Source organism: Tympanuchus pallidicinctus, unplaced genomic scaffold (genome assembly GCF_026119805.1).
Source record: "Tympanuchus pallidicinctus isolate F22 unplaced genomic scaffold, pur_lepc_1.0 scaffold1, whole genome shotgun sequence".
NCBI classification, from domain to species: domain Eukaryota; kingdom Metazoa; phylum Chordata; class Aves; order Galliformes; family Phasianidae; genus Tympanuchus; species Tympanuchus pallidicinctus.
In genome coordinates, this window is record NW_026294618.1 from 25,157,093 (window position 1) to 25,176,660 (window position 19,568).

The 19,568-nt window shown below is 37.3% G+C and overlaps 2 protein-coding genes across 14 annotated transcripts in view; one reads left to right on the plus strand and one right to left on the minus strand.

The window, feature by feature from the left end:
* Window positions 1-4,053, plus strand: part of PHF3 (PHD finger protein 3) — a 44,848-nt gene extending 40,795 nt beyond the window's left edge. For all 12 annotated transcript variants that reach the window (XM_052700780.1, XM_052700789.1, XM_052700845.1 and 9 more), the window contains one exon: window positions 994-4,053. In XM_052700780.1, coding sequence (XP_052556740.1) covers window positions 994-3,173 — 2,180 coding nt within the window. In that variant the 3' untranslated portion in view covers window positions 3,174-4,053. The remainder of the gene's footprint in view (window positions 1-993) is intronic.
* A 2,787-nt stretch (window positions 4,054-6,840) lies between these two features.
* The window catches only part of EYS (eyes shut homolog), a 320,477-nt gene continuing 307,749 nt past the window's right edge, over window positions 6,841-19,568 (minus strand). For both annotated transcript variants that reach the window (XM_052700892.1, XM_052700902.1), the window contains exons 17-18: window positions 17,165-17,326; window positions 6,841-8,273 (exon numbers count right to left, since the gene is read on the minus strand). In XM_052700892.1, coding sequence (XP_052556852.1) covers window positions 7,075-8,273; window positions 17,165-17,326 — 1,361 coding nt within the window. In that variant the 3' untranslated portion in view covers window positions 6,841-7,074. The remainder of the gene's footprint in view (window positions 8,274-17,164; window positions 17,327-19,568) is intronic.

Here is a 19,568-nt window from a genome sequence, read left to right on the forward strand (position 1 = left end):
TTATAGAAAATAAGTCATTCTGTTCAAACAAGTCACGATTTTTCCATAGTGTTTTATTAACTTCCTTGAGAAGACATTAATTTTCAATTGTAAGATCATTCTGATTTTTTTAAGTGTCATTGAAAATATTACTTTGAACATAGGTTTTTTGTGTTTACAATCTCAGAAAATTCACTGGTGCAAGTCGCCTATAGTAGTAATCCTACTGAGTTCCAAATTGATACTGTAACTTAAAAACAGTATTTTTCTGGGTTTTTTTTATTTGAAATCTATTAACTTTTTTTAAACTTGAGCATCCCAAGCTTTTTAAAGAAGGAAAAAAACCAAGAAGGATGGACATTGGAGGTTCTGAAAAAAAATGAGTAAGAAATAAAAAGCTCCAGAAATGACTGGAGCTGCTTCTTAAGCCTGATTTTTTTTGTGTCAATTTATTTTGATTATATATAAAAAAAAAAAAAAAAGATGGATGATTTCATTTTACATAGGATGAAACTAATACAGGATTAGCTACAAATCCTAATTCTCTTTGTGAGAACCTAGTTTAGACAAAACAAAATGCATAGTGAAGAGAGAGATAGTAGTATGTCTTGAAACACAGTACCTTTCTGGAACGATGAAAGCATTTGGAAAGTCACTCATGGGTAAATCTTTGAAGAAATCTGTCTAACACAGATTGATTTTGGGACTTGTAGGTGTTAGTGTTTTATTAACATTGTTGTTCCTCTTGTGCTTCTCTATCACTGTTATTAGAGAGTAACTCTCTTAGACTAACACAAGTTGTTTAACTTTTTTTTTCTTTTAAAACTAGATATCCTATATAAGTCTTGTATTCTGTATTTAGAAGTTATAGGGGGTGATGATGGAAATCTCAAATGTCTTAAAATGAAGAATTTCTGTAATACATTATAAGAGCATGTAATTTATTTTTGTTAAAACTGATTACTTTAACCAAAGCACAAGTAGTTAATACATTGCTGTTACAATTTTGTGCAGGGATTGAAATTCATCGACCAAATTTATTACTGGGATTGATAATCCGCCAGAAAATGAAGAGACAGATTTCTGCTGTTACAAGTGTTACTAGTAGTTTTGTGGATGAAGTTTCTGAAAGTACCTTGAGTAGTGTGCCACCAGAAAAGAAAAGCAAGCCAAGCAAACCTGAAGTCTCTCATAATGAATTGGCACTAGAAGAAGAAGAGGAAAATGATTTTTTTAATTCTTTCACAACTGTGCTACACAAACAGAGAAATAAACCTCAACCATCTAATACAGAAGATGTTCCAGCAGTTATTGAACCATTGGTGGAAAGTAACAAGCATGAACCACCAAAGCCTCTCAGATTTCTTCCTGGTGTTCTAGTTGGGTGGGAGAATCAGCCTTCTACTTTGGAGCTAGCAAATAAACCACTGCCAGTGGATGATATTCTTCAAAGCCTTTTGGGTACGACAGGGCAGGTATGTGAACAAAGTAAGCCAGAAGCAAGTCCTGATGAAGATATACCTTTATTAAATGAGCAAGCAACCTTAAAAGAAGAAAACATGGATGTTGATGAAGTAACTGCTGAAGTTAGTGAAACAAAGGCTAGTTCAGATGATACACAAGAGTCTGCTAATGCTACTGTTGGACCTGCAGATGCAGCAATTACAGGGTCCTCAAGTTCTACAAGAAATGCTGGAACTTTGATAGGACTTAATCTTAAGGGAAAACCTCTTGATGTCTCCACCGAAGCATTTCTAGCAAATGTATCTGCTCAGTCACAGAATAAAGAAACTGAAGAAAGTAAAGAAAATGATTCAAAGCGGCAGACACCTGACAAGGATAATGTCACACAGGAAATTAGAAGGACCACAAATTCCAACTTTTCTTCTTCATCAAATGCAGGGAAAAATACTGAGAACAACACTAATGTAAGTTCTACTGAAGGCACTACTAGTAATACCTCTAAATCACCACCATTTATTAATCTTAAAAGAGACCCTCGACAGGCAGCTGGGCGAAATCAGCAGACTAATGCTTCAGAAAACAAGGAAGGGGATGTTAGTAAAAATGAAGACCAACAGGTTGCTTCAGGAAATGATCAAATGGAACCAGAGAATAAACAGTCTTCTGGTGATACAGGCTTAAACCTGTATCCAAATGATGCACAAACAAATGAGATGCAGTATAGTTCAACCACAACAAAAGCGGATAACGCATGTGCATCGCAAGCAGAAGATACCAAACAGTCACAAGAAGATGCAATGCAAAACATTGAGTCTCTGAACTCATTTAGAATAGGACCAGCAGCAACTTCATCTCATTTTGAAACAGAAAATTCTTCTTGTTCTGAATTTGTTTCCAAAGTTCCAAGCCCGGTAACAAGTGGCAGCTTCTCATCTGTTAGACCTCCACAACCGAATTTCCAGCATCCTAAATCTAATCCACCTGGATTTCAGTTTCAAGCTCCTGCACCTCCTAACTTCCCTCCACAAAACAGCCCTATGTTTGGATTCCCTCCTCATTTGCCACCTCAACTTCTTCCTCCTCCAGGCTTTGGCTTTCCTCAGAATCCAAAGATGCCATGGCCACCTGTAGGTCATTTATCCGGTCAGCCACCACCCTATGCTGGACCCATTGCACAAGGGCTACCAGTGGCTCACAAACAGTCAAGATTTGTGGGGCCAGAAAATTTTTTCCAGAGTAAAGACACTAGGAGACCAGAAAGGCGTCATAGTGATCCTTGGGGCAGACAGGAGCAGCATTTGGAGAGAGGGTTCAGTAGAGGAAAAAACGACCAACAAAGACAAAGATTTTATAGTGACTCTCACCACCAAAAGAAAGACAGACATGAAAAAGAGTGGAACAATGAAAAATACTGGGAACAAGATTCTGAAAGAAATAGACGCAGAGACAGAAACCAGGAAAAGGAGAGAGAGAGGAAGAGTAGAGAGGAGGGACATAGAGACAAAGAAAGGTTGCGACTTCCTCACAGTGATAGGGGTGCTGATGGAAAAAGCCCCAGAGAGACTAGAAACCCAGAAAAAAAGACAGAGAAGCCCAAACCTGAAGAAGAAAAGGCTCAAGAAAAAGATAAAGAGAGGGAGAAAAGTAAAGAGAAACATAGAGAGCGAGAAAGTGAAAAGAGTAGAGACAGACACAGGGACCACAGTGACAGATCTAAAAGCAAAAGGTAAAAAGATGCAGGCAGTCTTTTTAAAATCCTATTTAAGTAAACCATCAGAGTTATGTAGTAAAACTTTCTATTAAAAAAAAAAACAAAACAACCAACCAACAGCCTGCTAGGATTGTGCCATCTTTTTTATTCAGTCTTGGTGTTTTGCAGAAACAAGTCTGTGTTTTGGTACTACTCGGTGTACCAATACTCATCCTTTTTTTCATTATACCAACTGTTGCTAGAAGTAGGAGTTTAATATTTTTTAAAAATTTACATTGCTGTATATTCAAAATTTTAAAGATTTCTTTTATTAATATGCAATAAAGGCTTAGAAATTTTCTTAGCTGATAAAGCTGGCTTTAGTCATGTCTGCAATATAGTTGCCTTTGGTAATTTGTGCTCTCTCCTGTTTTAAGATGCTCGGATAATTTTAAAGATTACTTTAATACAATAACCTTCTTTGTAAATTGCACTGTTTTTAAGGACTCCAGCAAGACCTCAGAATCCACACATGCTACAACAAAACATAACATGCTTGATGGTGTGAAGAGTTTTTTAAATTATTCAGTAGTACAATAAAGTAATTCAAGTGTATTTCATCGGTTTTTCAAGTATTTCCTAAGCATCTAAAGCAGTCTGTGACCAGAAATTGGAAGGCTGAGCTGCTCGAATGTTATTGCTTTAAACTGCACTTGTTTAAATAAGGAAGCATTTTTAACCTAAGTTCTTGAAAATATGTTTTGTAGTAGTTGATTCATTTTTCCAACCATTTTCCATGCTTCAAAAACTTGAATACCTGAGCTTGTACATTACTTTGTGTTTTGCTATCCTTTTTACTGTAAAATGTAAATATTTTAAGGGATATTTTGATTCTAAAATGATAAAACTTTCTCACATACTGTGTGTGTTTGATTTCATAGGTGTGAAACTGTAGGTTGAAAGAATCTAGAAGGCTAAGGTGTAGAATGTAGAAGTGTAGAAATGTATTTTACATTTCATGGCTACGCTGTTCTGAGTTCCGAAGGAGCAAATAGAGGGGAAGAAGGTAGAGGAATGTTTGTCCCACTGGGACTTGCAGTAAATTGATTCCTAATAGTGACAGCCATTCCACTGCAAAACAAAAAGCCCAAAAAGAAAACCTGAGGACGAGCTGAAATCTCCTGCCCTTACCTTTCTCAGAATACACCTGTCATTTTGCTGAGTCAGTTAGCAACAAACATTCCACTATGTAAACCAAAAATGAGGTTTATTGTTCTATTTTTCAGTATTCTGTTTTTTTTGTTTGTTTGTTTGTTTGTTTTTTTACTTTGAGTACATTACCTTCTGTATGGACATGGCATTTTGCACTTTGCTGTAGAACAGCCTCTTCTTTCTGAGAAGATCTTTCAAGTTTAACACCACACTAATAATATTTGCTAATTTTAATGTATTTTAAAGTAAAATTTCCTTTCAATATCCTACATATAAGTAGCTTCACAGTCAAATTGACTAAAATAAAAACCTTGCACCAAATGAAGAGGTGGCAGACTTTTATTCAGTAATGTTTCTCAGCCGCATAGTTGAGATTCTTAAGCAAGAAATCCTTTTGTAAACAAAGCAGTAGTTAACCTGACAAGTTTCGTTGTGTAATAAAATGATACTAGTTTTTCCAAATTAATTAATTCCATGGTTTATATATTTGGCATTAATATGTGCGTGGGTTGTGCAAATATTTACATCAGGGTTTTTAATATATAAAAAAAATAATGAAACCTGTTTTTGGTTTTGAAATCAGTTTTAAATCAGTAGCTCTGCTTGTCAAGATTTTCCTTTTGACCTGTCCAGAAGAGCTCTGAAAATAAACTGTTATCACTGAAAATTGCCCCTGTTAGCTGAGATGGGAATGTTTTCTGTCACAGTTACCAGAAATATTTATTTGGAATGAATATATAAACGTTTTTCAGATTTAGCTAGTGCTTTACTATCTGCCCTTTGGAGAGCCAGAGGAGAACATCTCTACTGGAAGAGTTTTATTAAGATTTTAAATTAACAGACAGAAACATCTGACAGAATTTGGTCCTGGAATCTGAGCTATGTAATGGGAATGAACCCCACTGCTGCAGGAGTAAGGGGTTGCTGCCTTCCCCACATCTTCAGTCACTCTTCTAATGTTGGTAATTGTCAGGAGTGCTCGGGTTGCTTGCTGTACACTGAACTGGCAGTACACCAGGAACCCTAGAGTGAATGGAATAAATCTGAAGACGCTCCCTTCCCCAGCATCACATGGCCATAAAAGGCCCTTCTAAGAGAAATGAAGACAAGAATCTGGAGCCAGCTCTAATGCCAAGTAGGCTTTGAGAGCTGTCGTTAACTTGTTGGATAGGGGGGAAGAAAGCTCTGCTGTATCAGGCTGATTGCTTAAAGGTTCAGAGCAGCTTAAAAGGATAGGAAGAACCTCGACTAGATGTTTGCAAATCCCTATTAAAACAGCTTGTGACAGCTCTATGTCCTTGCCCCTCAGCTCATCTCTGAGTCATCCTTAACTGTTGGCAACAAGTTTCTTGCCATCTGGTTATGTGGAAAGTGACATGTGTCACCTGGTTTTGCTGTGCCTGTTGTCTCTGTTCCTGACCTGCTTTACAGAAGGGAGGAAACAAATCAGAAATAGTTGCTTGTTCCTGATCAGTACCCACTGTGGACGTCCTTTCAGCATAAGAAAGTGATGGTAGATCATGTGCTTTTGAGCACGTGTTCACACAGTAAAGTTAAAAAAAAAAAAAGCAATTCAGTACTATTATTTCTGTGTATTTTATTTATACAGCAATTCAGCAGTCAAATGAGAAATAAATGCCATCACAAATCTTATGTTTAAGCAGATTAAGATATAACTTCATTGGTTTTTATTGGTGACTGAAGTGTAGAGTATAACAGCTTTTTCAGAAGGAATAAAACTTTTTTATTTATTGAAGAACTCTATTTACTTTTGAGATTAAAAATGCATGAAATGTAGTCACAGAAATTCAATTCACAGTGACTAAGAATTTGTCTAGTAAAATTTTAAAATCTCATTTAGAGGGATAAAAGAAGTATATAGCTAAAGCAGAGCAGTTGCTTGACAAAAAAGCTGTTAGTAAGAGAAGTTACTTGTAGGCAGACAGCCAACTGTCCCAAATTCTGGCTGAGACACATTATTCTGTGCTCAAACTTGGGAGACCCCTGATGGAGAGAAACAGTGGGCTGTTTTTATGCCTGAGTGTACATGAGCTTGTTTTTGTGCTCAATAATTAAAATACCTTTTCTTTTTGCCTCTAAAAGACAATGATTTTAAACATAATATTTTAGCATGAAAACAGTATCAAGTTTTGCTTTTTTACATAAGTATTTATGTAATGGATAGCAACTCAGAAGTTAGAGAGAGCAACTTCATTAGCTGAAATAGAGTCTTTGTGGATTTAGTAAGTAAATACAAATGTTATTTTTATAAACATGCATGTTTAACCCCAGATATATGTTTTTTCCACCTACAAGTGTCAGATGTTACTCTTAATCATAAAACTGCAACATTAGAAAAGAAGCTGTGCATACTGATAAAATGTAGCTTTTTCTCCAAAACTAAGTTGTCCTTGTCCACAAACAATATTAGATTGACAACCATCCATCTACAAAATACAAAATTATCTCCAGCTGATTAACAAAAAGAAAAAAAAAAAATCAGACTTCATTATTTTAAAATAAATACTAAAGAGTATATATAAATAGGAGTAAATTAAAAATTCTGGCCACATTTTACATATATTATTAATACCCATCATTAAAACAGAAAAAGGATTAGGAACTATTTCACTTATTTTTGTACACAAATTCTAGGTTGTCAGTTTAATACAAGAGGCAGTACAAAAATGAAATGCAACACTTTCAAGGAATCTTAATTAGTTCTTCAATTAATTTCTATGATCTCCATTATGAACATTATAACCTTCTCCTTTCATGAGCTGAATTTTTCTAGAATCTTGGAAGAGTGCAATATCTTTCATTTTACCAATGAACTTCTTCTGAAACAGCCCTACAGTGACCGTATGGACTTCTCTGCCAATTTCAAATCCACCGAAATAACAAATTCCACCATAGTTTAAAGCAGTGTATTTTCTGTGTGGATCAATATCTTCAAAAATAATTAGCTCCTCATCAAGATATACCTTCACACATGTTTGATTTTGAATTACAGTAACAAAATGCCATCTTTCATCAGAACAGGTGGAATCTTTGCTCTGAATCATTGGAACAGAGATTCTTTCTCCAAGATTAATCACAACTTTTAATGTTCCATTGGCGAGGCCAATGGCAAGGAAATCATTGTCTTCATCTTCAGCTTTTCCCAGCCACACCATTAAGCCCTCAATTTGATTGGTAGTAAAGTTTAAAGAAATACGGCTATACTGGAGGTCTCTTTTTCCATAAAGGGGATCTATGTATTTGATGTAGGAATTACCAACAAACTTTGCTGTGAAAAAGCTGATTTTGCTGTCACAGTGCTTACCTGACCAGCCTAGTGCACATACACAGGTGTATGAAAGCAAAGTGGGCTGGGGAATACAGAGAGCTTGCGGCCTACATCTGTTCTGCAAGCAGTGAACAGACTCTTCACACGTGTTCCCTATCCATCCTTGTGGGCAGGAACAAGAAAAGCCTGAGCTTTCAACTTGGCATGTTCCATTGTTTTTGCACACTGAATATCCACAGGCGGTTCCGTCACAGTCTCCAATATTGGCTCCACCTTTGGGATCCGTCGCAGTCAGCTTCAGTTCTTTGTCATTTATAACAACCTCTCGTATGCAGCCACTGAAACCTGTGGGTTCGTTTTCTGTTGCCATTGAATTCACAAGATTTAGAGAGGATACCCCTCCAACGTAAAAATCTGTGCGTGTGTCCAGCACATTCATCCCAGCACTGGCTGTGTGGGTAACATTGATACCATCCAGATCCAGGTAGCCTTCATTACCAACTCTTCCTACTCTGAGTACATGCCAGGTCTGCCCATCAGCATGGACCTTCTGAATAGCCTGTAGGACAATTGTTTTGTCTCCAAGATTGTAGCGCAGCTGTATAAATCCATTTGCTAATGATATACATAGAAAGTCACCTGTAGAAAAAAGTAGGAAATAAATTTACTTTTAGAGGCAGCATGCTGAAGAATAATCCTGATGCTTTCATGCCTGCATTTCTCAATTCCATAACTTATTTCCAGTAGCTCTGTAGCATTATTTTTCTGGAGGCCGCCATAACAGGAAGTGTTAGGCTGAAGTGTCTTCTCATGTACTACTGGTGTTTTTGCCTGACAGGCAATATAAAAGGCTTTGAACTATTACAAGCATGAAGGAAAATATCTGGGAATGTTAGGAAGCAGGAGCTGAAAGGAAAGTATGAAGGGCAGAGATAGACTCCAACAGGGAAAGACAACAGAGAAGCAGAAGAGGAGGGCAGCAGGGTGTGAAAGAGTTGCATTTTCTAACTTTGTAAATGTTTGCCCTCAGAAATTAGTTTTTTTTTTTTTTTAAAAAAAAAGGTAAGCTAACTAAATTGATAAATAAGCTTATTATATTTGCATATACTTTCTCTCCTTGTAGTTATCAGTAAAAGTTAGATTTTTATGTAATCTTTCCCAACGAAGAAATGCTTTTTAGATTTGGAAAGTGCAATTTCCATAAAGATTCCACATTCTTAAGGGTGGACCTGTTTGTAAAATTAATGAAGTTTGCTTTTGTTGCTGATTGCTCACCTGTCTTGTAATCAGAGCTGGAGAAGTTGAAAATTTCTCAACACCTGGCCTACAAGGAAGTTTTTGATAGCTATGCAGTGTGACGGTGGTCTGTCTGAGATGACATTAGAAGACAGTGGTTTACACAGTTTCAGCAGGCTTAAGTTAACCACAGTAACTCAGATGCAAAACTAATGCCTTTTGCTAATGTACTGTAGTTAACCTTGGAGCTCTGCATTACTGCTGAAGCAGATCTGTTGTTACTTCATCTGCTTTTAGGGTAAGGGGAGCTTATGGCCAAGCATTCTGGATTGTTCAACACAGGTTTGAGACCTCTCTTCAGATACAAGTAACTCACTCTCATGCTATTTGAGGAAAAAAAAAAAAAAAAAAAAAAAAAAAAATACCCAACAACTTTCTACCTCCATCTCTCTCCAAGGTTCTCAGGGCACTTTGCTACTCCTCAGGTTGTGTTCTGTGCTTTTCAGATGATGATTTGTCATCTTAGCCTTTGGAGAACAGCACTTTTATTACAAACTTTATGATGTGCATGCTGATCCCGGAGTTCAGCTCAGTATTTCTCCATGAAGTTCAAGTACTGCTCAGGGACAAATGGCTGAAAATATTTTAGGGCTGGAATCAAAGGTTTTCCTGGAGGTAAACTATGGGTGTGCCTTGGTTACTTTTCAGTTTGACATTTGACATTTTCAACAAGGGAACTGTTGACCCGCCCTATCTGAGGGATGAGTTGCACAGCTGAAGTTTGTGTGGGCTTATGCCATGTTAAGTCTCGCATCACCATTTTAAATGAATGGAAATCATCCTGACCTCTGAATTTCCCCTCTCAGCAGTCTTAGCATGGAACAACATGAAGCAAAGTAGTTGCAATTGTTTCAGGTTAAGCATTATCCCAATTCATCCCATAACTAGCTGGGGCCAAAGACCTGAGGAAGCTTGCTTTTGTTAAGCGGAAAGGTGAAGTCATCCCCTGTTTTTCCAGGACTAGATTTCAGGGCTGGTTCCTACATTCTAGAAAATACAAGACAAGACACAATTTTTGCTTCCAGCTTTTCAGATTAGTATCTAATCTAGTATGACTATTTATCTCTATTAGCATTGTCACAAAAGAGCAGAGACTCCTGAGGTAGGCACATTCATCATTTTGCTGTGCATTCAAGCCTTTGCACAACCTGTTGGAGGGCGTGCAAGGAACTGTAGGACAATCTGTCTCAATAAGTTTACCTCTGCCTCTTTGGAAATAGGCTCTTTAAGCTCAACTGTAGCCTGAAACAACATGCAGGACCCTGGGTGCTGGACAGAATTTTTGACAATTACAGCTTTCAGTTCTGTTCTGAACTATACCTTGCCCCATCATCTTCCCAGTTTAGGAAAACAGAATGACAAAATTAAAAAATTGAAGAGGTTGTCATTGCAGGTGTTGCCTCAAGCAAGAAACTGGGTTTAAAACACTTTTACATGCAATACCAAATTCAGAATTGACACCAAATGAATGAAGGTTAAAGTTGCTCCACTTTAAAGTGAATATTTTTTCTTTTCTGTAGAGGAAGTGAGCACCCTATAAGAGGTATCAATTTTTCTTCATCATTTTGATTTTCAGGGTTTCATCGTGAAGGTGTTCAAGTCTTGCCTGCTCCATGTCCAATATCCAAGTTCCCAGAGGACAAGTCAACTGTGTCCTGAGTAGCCAGTTGCTAAAACTAGGAATTAATGAGAAGTCTGACATAGGTTCATCCAGCTACAGCTGTGAGATCTGGATTATCCACAGTTGTATCTATTTGCATGACTTCTTATGACAGACTCCAAATGCATCACAAAAATGTTCAACTTCTACTATGAGTAAGTATGTAAATCTGTAAGTAGGTTAGAGTCACACAGTTTTAAACTCTCCCAGACAGTAGCAGTGCTATTTCACGTTCAGACTCTATCTAGACAAGCAGATGTCTCTCTATATCCCTATCTTAAGTGGGGAGTATGCTTAAGCAATATCAACTCACCATAGGAAACTCATCTGCATAGTAATGTGTCAAGGCTGTATATTAGGAATGCATTCTAACAGTGCCTCACTCTGAAATATCATATGCATGCAGAAGAATTTCAGGGTGCAAAATGCTATGACAGGATTAAGTTTGCACAGCAGCATTGGCCAAAGATCTCTTCAGTAGCTCAATTCACTATCAAATCTGCCTAGTGATGATGCATTTCCTAGAAGGTCTGAACGTACTATCAGAGGACATTGGGCTGACTGACCGTGGGTAGGGAATCACAGGTGGTATTTTTAGCTCTTCTCTTTTAGGGTGTCTTCCCCACCGTGACTCAAAGTCCGCCCTTCTGCTCCATGCGTATGTGAATGAGGCAAAGTCTGTCTTATCAGAGTGTATGAATTTATTCCTGTACTTCACTGTAAATTAATGTGCACTGATAGATTTAAGTCTGAGCTCTTACATGAGGGGTTGTCACCCCATTAAGAGTAAAGAGGATTTCCCAATGGTTTTTAAGGCTGAAGAGGTTTCCAAAGCATCCTTTCAATTCATTTCAGTGACACATACCTTTTTCATGCAGTTGTCATGTGCCTCAGCAACAGGGAGATGACTCCTTGCTTGTCATAAACTCACTGATAAGTTTTTGTAGTACTGAAGATCTAGGCTTCTTTACCAAGACTCCTAAGACATCTGACACTTATGCTTTATTTCTTCCTTCATTCTTGAGCAGAAGCCTCCACAGTGTGATTTTCTGCTGGGAACAGAGGCTTCAGTGAGCTCGGAGCTTCATCAGTACTGGAGGGTGCAGTTCTCAAGAGCTTCAGTCAATGGTTGCAGAACACTGTGGTCTTAATTCCTTCAGATCTCTGACACAGCGTTTCTGTTTGCTGCCCTCAGTCTGTGACTTGTATTGCTATTACCTCACCTTTGTTTCCTCTAATTGAGGGCAAGAATGCCAGTTTGTGTAGTTGTCATATGAGGAACACTGTTTCTTACCCCTCTCCTTCCACCTTCTATTTCAGGAACATTTACTGATCACTGGCACTCTGAGTCCCAGAGTCATAGAGGGAAGGAAAAGCAGAAGAGAGAAAGCCAGAAAGAAGTTTTGTACAGGGACAAAGGACAGAGAAAAGATGAGCATGATTTCCACTCTTCTGCAGTTTCTGCTACTAGTTACCAGCCTTGGCAAGGTTGAAGTTCTAATGGTTTTCAGCTTACTCTACATCTTTTTACTCTTGTTGGCTTTCGGAGCTTGTTAGTTGGACACTCTGTCTTTTGCCACACCCGCATGCACACAGCTAGGCATCAGTCAGATGACAGATTACAGCAGCTTCTTGCACCTCTTGTAACTTGAGCCTGGTGATGATCATAGCAGGGTCCTTAATGTCTAGACATTCCTTTATAGGAATTACTCCACATACATACAAACTTTTATGGAGTATTAGAAAATTAGTGTACTCCCTGTACAGAGCTGTATTTCATGGATAATGCAAGTCTGAGAACAAGTATAAAGCCAGAACCCCTAATCTCTCAATTTAGATAAAAGTCTCCATGTCAATTGGTATATTCTACCTTCTGCTTGGAGCACCATCCCAGAGCAGAGGTTGCAGATAGGATCCAGAACAATCTTCAGATACCATGATGTTCATTCATCCAAAAGGAGTAGGCTATTTTCTCTTCGTAAGTTAAACTTTTCAGTCTCACATTTCAAAACCGCTGTTCTTAACGAAAAGATTTTTCTGTTTCATTAACACACCACCATCATGCTACCATATTTCAGCAGCTAGCATGAGTCACCTTTGTCGAGCAATCTCAATTTACTTGCCTCTTTTTTGCTTTGCTTGTGAAACGCTATAATACAATGTTGTAACGCTATGGTGCAACAGAAAGCACAACAATGACAGCAGGGTAGCAAAGTTCTAGGCTACAGCAAGTGAGGATGAGCCCAAACACAGCAGCCAGAGATATAGAATAAAAGGAAGAAAAGCTACTTACCTTTAGAAGGTCTCAGGCAGGGAGCTCTAGCAAGACACTCTTGCCTCCACTACTAACTCTTACATGAGGTCTGGGAAGGGGTGGAGCTAGGATCCACCCCTTCTGGTCACTCAGCAGCATTGCATGCACCTGAGCTTCCCTGGGTTGGTCCTGCCTTCCCACCAGGTGCTCAGTCACTGGTTCACGCCGGGACTTTGCATTTCCACTACAGTTTGCTATGAGTCCTCATATACAACAGACATAAGGACAATGGGGATGGCTGTTCTATCACATAAGCAAGTGAATAATTCTGCTTCACAAACTGCTAATTTAGTCTATATGAACCATCTTAAAATCAGATGAAAAGCAAAAATGATGCCCCTCTTGCCTACAGAAACATGGACACCAATAGCAACCTAGTCACTGTAAGATACTTTTCTACTCTTCTCTGTGTAAGTATTTCAGCAATTCTGAGTATTTCCAAAGGATTTTATCCAATATCATGATTGAATTTTCACCATAAAAATGTCTTAGGAAATGGCGTAGACATCACACAACCATAATCTTTTTCTCTTAGTTTAGGTTCTTAAATTGAAATGCTTTAAGTATCAGGAATTGAGGTTTTTCAGACCAGGCAGGTGGCATATTCCCGATAAAAGGAGACAGAGCACTGTTGTTGCAAATGTTGAGTATTAAATTTACTGTGAGTCACCCTATTCTGTTTATTAACCTCACTTCCTTCTTAGTCACCCAGCATAACTGTTCTTTCTCATCTCATCACAGAACAAACCTTTCCAGCTCCTTGGCCTCAACTCTTGAGTTGTGCAGGCAGCCTGCAGCATATTTCACTTTTATGAACAAATATAAAGCTTTAGTAGTGGTATGACTTAATGAAAAATGAATGCTCTTCAATGTTTTTTACCCAGAGTGACAAGGTCTTTGAGTATGCAGAGTGGTTTCCATGTAAATGACTAAATTATACATTCTTCAAGCATCTGCTAGGCATCCAGATGAATTAAAAGCTATTAAATGGGGCTCTCACACCTTTATTAGTAGAAATGGGACACAGTTCACTTGTAAAATGTAAAGTGGCTTGGCCTTTTACTGACACTTAGCTGAACTCCAAATGCTGTATTATTTTCAGAGATATCACTCAGAAGCAGCACATACAGCTATCTACATTTTCCACGTGTTTACCTTGCTGGCGTACAACAAGCAATCAAAGCAGGGGAAAAAGCTCTTTGTCTTCCTATCTGCAAGTTTCCAAACTAAGATATGTGATACAGTTCACTTATTCTGGACCTTTACTTCTTCCTTTTTTATTTTTCCTTTTCCTTGCCTTGCCTGCTCTGCCCTCCCCACTTCCCATCTTATTAACAACTATATACCTATTTAAAATATTGCTAGACTTTGGAACAACTTTCTTAAGAACTGCACAAATTAGTTAATTACTAATAATATTAATATTAGTATTGAGTCAAGAAACAGTTGTCAAAGCAAGAAGGCCCATGACTGACAGAATTATGGGAACTTCTGCTAACAGACTGGTGAGATGTCTTCTAGTGCTTTAAATGGGTGTGTTTAAGTAATCACTTTGTTAGAGGAGTGGAGACTGGAATCAGCAGATCAAGTTTTGAATAAAGACACTATCCACCCTTTTCTAGAAATGTGTATAGTATTTTTTGAAAAGAACAAAACAAGAAGGAAATATTTCAAGGAGAGACTGGTGGTTAGTTCTTTAACTATTAATGCATTTTTCTGATGAGAATATGCCCCTGAAGTCCCTTGCAGGGAAAGTCCCAATGTACTATTCACATCAGGTAATAAGCCAATGCACAACTGTGTCAGTGTGACATGCTACAACTCAGTATCAATCCTATATTAGCTGCAGAGTCAGATCTCCTTTCTTTTACAAAGCAGACTTTGTTGAGTGAGAAAAGAGGAAAAGAGGAGGAAAAAAACAAAAGAAAACAAAACAAAAAACAAGAAAAAGGAAAGGAAACAAAAGGAAAAGGAAAAGGGGAAAAAAATGAAAGAAAAAAAAAAAAAGGAAAAGAAAAAAAAGAAAAATAGAAGAAAAATATTCTAATTATTCCCTATTAAGAAATTTAGAAAAAGATCTTGTGGTTTGGACAATCAATTTATTAAATCTTATATAACTGCACAGAAGAAAAGGATTTATACAAAGTGCTTTGTAAACTAATCCCCACCAGAAAGCTCTTTCACATCTGTTGGCTGCTAAGAATACTTCTGAGTCTTTCATCAGCCTAATTCTGTCTGGATTTGACAGGATTAGATTAAGGCAAATATCAAGGGCCACACGATTAGCTTTTCCTAAATCTTTTAAAACTTCGGGGCAGTGAAAAAGGTAGTGGGAAATGTGTAAAGAAAGTAAATTAAGCTACAGAAGACATTTTTTGTTTTGAAATGAAATTCATATGGTTCTAGAGATTGATTTTAAGAAAATATGCCTTTCTGCACAAACTAAACATTCCTGAAGGGCATTGAGGGCACACAGATGCTAAACCACTCCTGGCCTGAGTTAAACAGGCTGAGCTCTCTCTTTGATGCTGCCAAAGAGATATTTAATTTCTTTATATGCTAGCTGTTTCCATGACCTCTGACTATTCCAGGGTTCTTTTGAGAGAGATCCTTTTTTTCTCATCTATTTTTCATGGCCCATGTAATGATTTAGTTTACACAGGAGAGAACTATGCACTGAGAGTCTCAGAATTTGGCCTCCGAGTGATAGAATTATAAAAGATTCATTGTAGAAGACATAGTTCTTTGAAAATGAATGTATTTGTATTACAGATGTGCCATCTATTTTTCTTTAAAGCTGCTGCTTCATATATGGTTGTAATTGGAACAAGACAAGCCAGCACTCTATGATATATTATCAACCTTACCTAACAGCAGCCTGCCAAAACAGCTGTGCATAGAATAGGAAGGTGGTAAATTGGGTGTATGTCTGTTCATACATATGCACATCTGAGGATGCTAATTCAATTGCCTCAAGGCTCTGGGCCTTGAGTGAAGAAACAAAAAAATGTATGATCAATAGTTTGCGTACTTTTTTATCACACAAAGCCCCGTTGTGGCATAACATTCTGCTTAATACAATTGAGCATTTGCTCTCACATCACATTACGAATGATTTGTGATGCTTCTGTTTAAAAACATGCAAGACATCACATAAATGCAATGTAAAGATGAGATACATTAATAAAATATAGTGCAGAAAATATACATCTAAAAGACCAAATTTTAAAATATATCTGCAATGGCCAGCAAATTACATTTTTGGCATGAAGTTTTAGGAATGTTTGCTCAGTAAAATTTAAAAGTTTATTTAAAATTTAAAATTTTATAAACAGTAGAAATCTTTTATTTAAGTATGTTTTTCATTCTGTATATCTGGAAAATGCAGAACTTCAATTTTTTTTTGCATAGTGCGCCAGCAAACTTTTCAGTACTATAGAAGAAACAGTTAAACTTCTGATGAACCTTAGTGCTCTTTCACAGTTCGCTTTTGCATATTTTCAGTTTTATCTGTTTTTATACTGCTTTAGTTTCGTTCATTCTAAAATACTGGGCCAAACTCTCAGCTTGTGAATCCTAGTGTAGCTGCACTACAACTATGGAAGCAGTACCAGTAAACACCTGTTGAAGATTACATTTGTTGAAGATGCAATTGCTTTTCAGGAGAAAATGGTTTGTTGAATCAACTTCATTAAATCCTTGTTGGCTTTGGACTCATTTAAATTTTCTTATATGTGTTTGTTCTCATGAACGTGATTATTCACAATGAGTTACAGGGACTTAGCATCACTTCACAGAATCATAGAATCACTATGGTTGGAAAAGGCCTCCAAGATCACCCAGTCTGACCATCCACCTACCACCAATATTGCCCACCAAACCATGTCCCTCAGTACAACATCTAAACATTCTTTGAACATCTCCAGGGATGGTGACTCCTCCACCTCCCTGGGTAGCCCATTCCAGTGCTTGACCACTCTTTTGGAGAAGAAACTTTTCCTAAAATCCAACCTTAAGCTCCTCTGGCACAACTTCAAGACATTCCCTCTAGCCCCATCGCTAATAGAAGAGACTGACTTCCACCTCGCCGCAACCTTTCAGGTAGTCGTAGAGAGCAATAAGGTCTCCCCTTAGCCTCCTCTTTTCCAGACTAAATAATCCCAGTTCCCTCAGCCACTCCTCATAAGACTTGTGCTGTTTCTTCAGAAAAGCAACTGGGTATATAATTCTAGCTAATTCTAAAACTGGGAGTATCCTTACCTGACTGAGTACCCAAACGCTGTGCAGTGTAAAACAGGATACCATCTGGAGAAAGAGGCTGAAATTGCAGTTTGATATGGGTCTTATGTCGGATATAAAAGGGTGCAAATGACATCCATGATGATTCGTTACTTCGGAAAGATGGATCACTGATGGAAATATCTGAAAATATAAGAGGAAATGTCTTCTTATGAAAGATACTTGAGAATACTGCATCACTGTGACACTAGTTGCCTACAGGGTATTCTGTGCAGTTCACGTATGCTGAACATATACTTCCAGTTCTTTCCTTCCTGAAGACTAAAAAGAAGATGCAGAATAAAATCATGTAACAACAGATGAATGCTATTTTGTTTTCTGGGTGCCCCTATTTTCATTGACAATCTAACCTGCAGTTTTCATGCAAACGAAATGTGATCTGATTACTGTTCAATTACATAGAAATGCAAGTGTTATTTTTACATTTTTTAAAAGTTTAAGCAAGAGTACTTTTGTGAGAGTCAAGATAAACAATCATTTATTTACTACACACACAAAAAGAGCTGAGTCTGTTCACCCTGGAGAAGAGGAGGCTCCTCTAAACTGATTTATTATTATTGTGTGGTTGTTAGCTTCCTGTACTTGTGGCTTAGTGGAACACCGCAACACTAGTGGTGACCACAATAGTCAAGCTACTCAGATGTGCAGAGTACTTTTAGATCTTTGTTTAATAAGCTCTTTTCACTATTTAGTTAACAGCAGCACTAAATGTCTGAACACTAAGCGCTGCCCCACACTTTCCTCACAGTTTTTCCACTGAACCTGTGTTCTTTCTTGTCTGAAAGACCAACATCTTTTCTCATTTTGATGCTGCAGATTTCCTAGAACGTTTATAGAAACCTGCTTATATTATCTTTCCATATTTAATTTTTCTCTATAGCATCTGCCTCTGAATTCAATTCTCATGCAGTTGCACCCTGAACTGCCTATCACAGAAGGGCCTTAATTGTTAGACTGGTATACAGGTAACATGCTGCAAGACAAGTAATTTTTCTATTTGTCAAACAGCCTCCCTCAGAACAGGATTCAAGGTGTTCCTGGTGGATTGTTCCCAGCAGACAGATGCAGCATTATGCAGGATTCAGATCTCTCGTCTGTTGTCAGTACTTGATGATGCCTCAGAAAGTAACAACGCAGCTGCCCTTTCAGTTATTTTCCCCCCTAGGTTACAGCTAAGACTTCCAAGGAATGTGCATAGATTTAATTAACATCATGCAATCTCAGTTAAGTCTAAAAGTTTCAACGTTTGTAAAACTGATTACAGTGGATTTATGAAATGGCCTAATGATTCGAATAGAACTTCTGAAAATCTGCTACTAAACCTACACATACATTCTTACACAAACACCTTGCATTTACTAACCACACTCCCATTTTATGCATCAAATAGCAGTTGTGATATCAAGGCTGTACAATGTCCTTAGTAATACATTTTGTCAGAAATGAGAATTTTCTGGCATCTATACTTAAAAGATGATAGTACTAAAAATGCTGTCCTAAGAGCAGCAATTACTGAGTAAGATAATATTAACAAAACTTGTTAATCAGATTAAGTGATGCAATGTATACCATTAAAATTTTAAAAGCACTATCAGTTACAAAAGACAAAACAAAATAAAACTTAATGTTAGTAATTTTCATACATTTTTATGTGCTTGTATTTTTTTATTTGATAAGAGACAATATTCTCCAGTAGCATTTAAAGATTCAGTCCATACATTGGTGGCTTCATGTTCAAAAATCACTCTGAAATAATAATTCATTTTGTTCATAGACATTACTGCTTTCTGCAGCAGTCAGTCAATCTTCTACCAATTTTTTTTGCACAGCAAGACTAACATATGGAATAAATGTGGCAAAGCAGTCAATCTTATACTAAAATATGCTGCTGCTTATGAGGTCAAACTAAGTGGAGTGCATCTTCAGGTCTTCATGGCAGATTCAGTTTTACTTTGCCAGTGTAGTTAATTCTTTACAGCTTATGAAGGAAGCATGGACAACAACTGGGGTAAAAGCAAAATGCAGCAGGTAAAATGCTATGTTGCTTATCATTAGCAGATAAAGAATAATGACTGACACGATAAAAAGCCTTGGAGCAGAGGGAGAACAAAGATGAAAAAAAGGTGATTTTATATTATCACTCAGAGTGAATTAAACTCATGTCTTTATTGCAAGCAATATTAAAAAATCTCAGCAACAAATGCCAAAATGCCTTAGAAAGGCAGTATCACTATCCAGATGGATATCAAGTAAAATTCTCAATTTAATATACTGTATTACTAAAGCTTACTTTATAAACTTTAAAGTTGTAGATATTTTATTTCCATTTTGCTAAAAAATGCTGCTATTCCCAATAAAACTATCT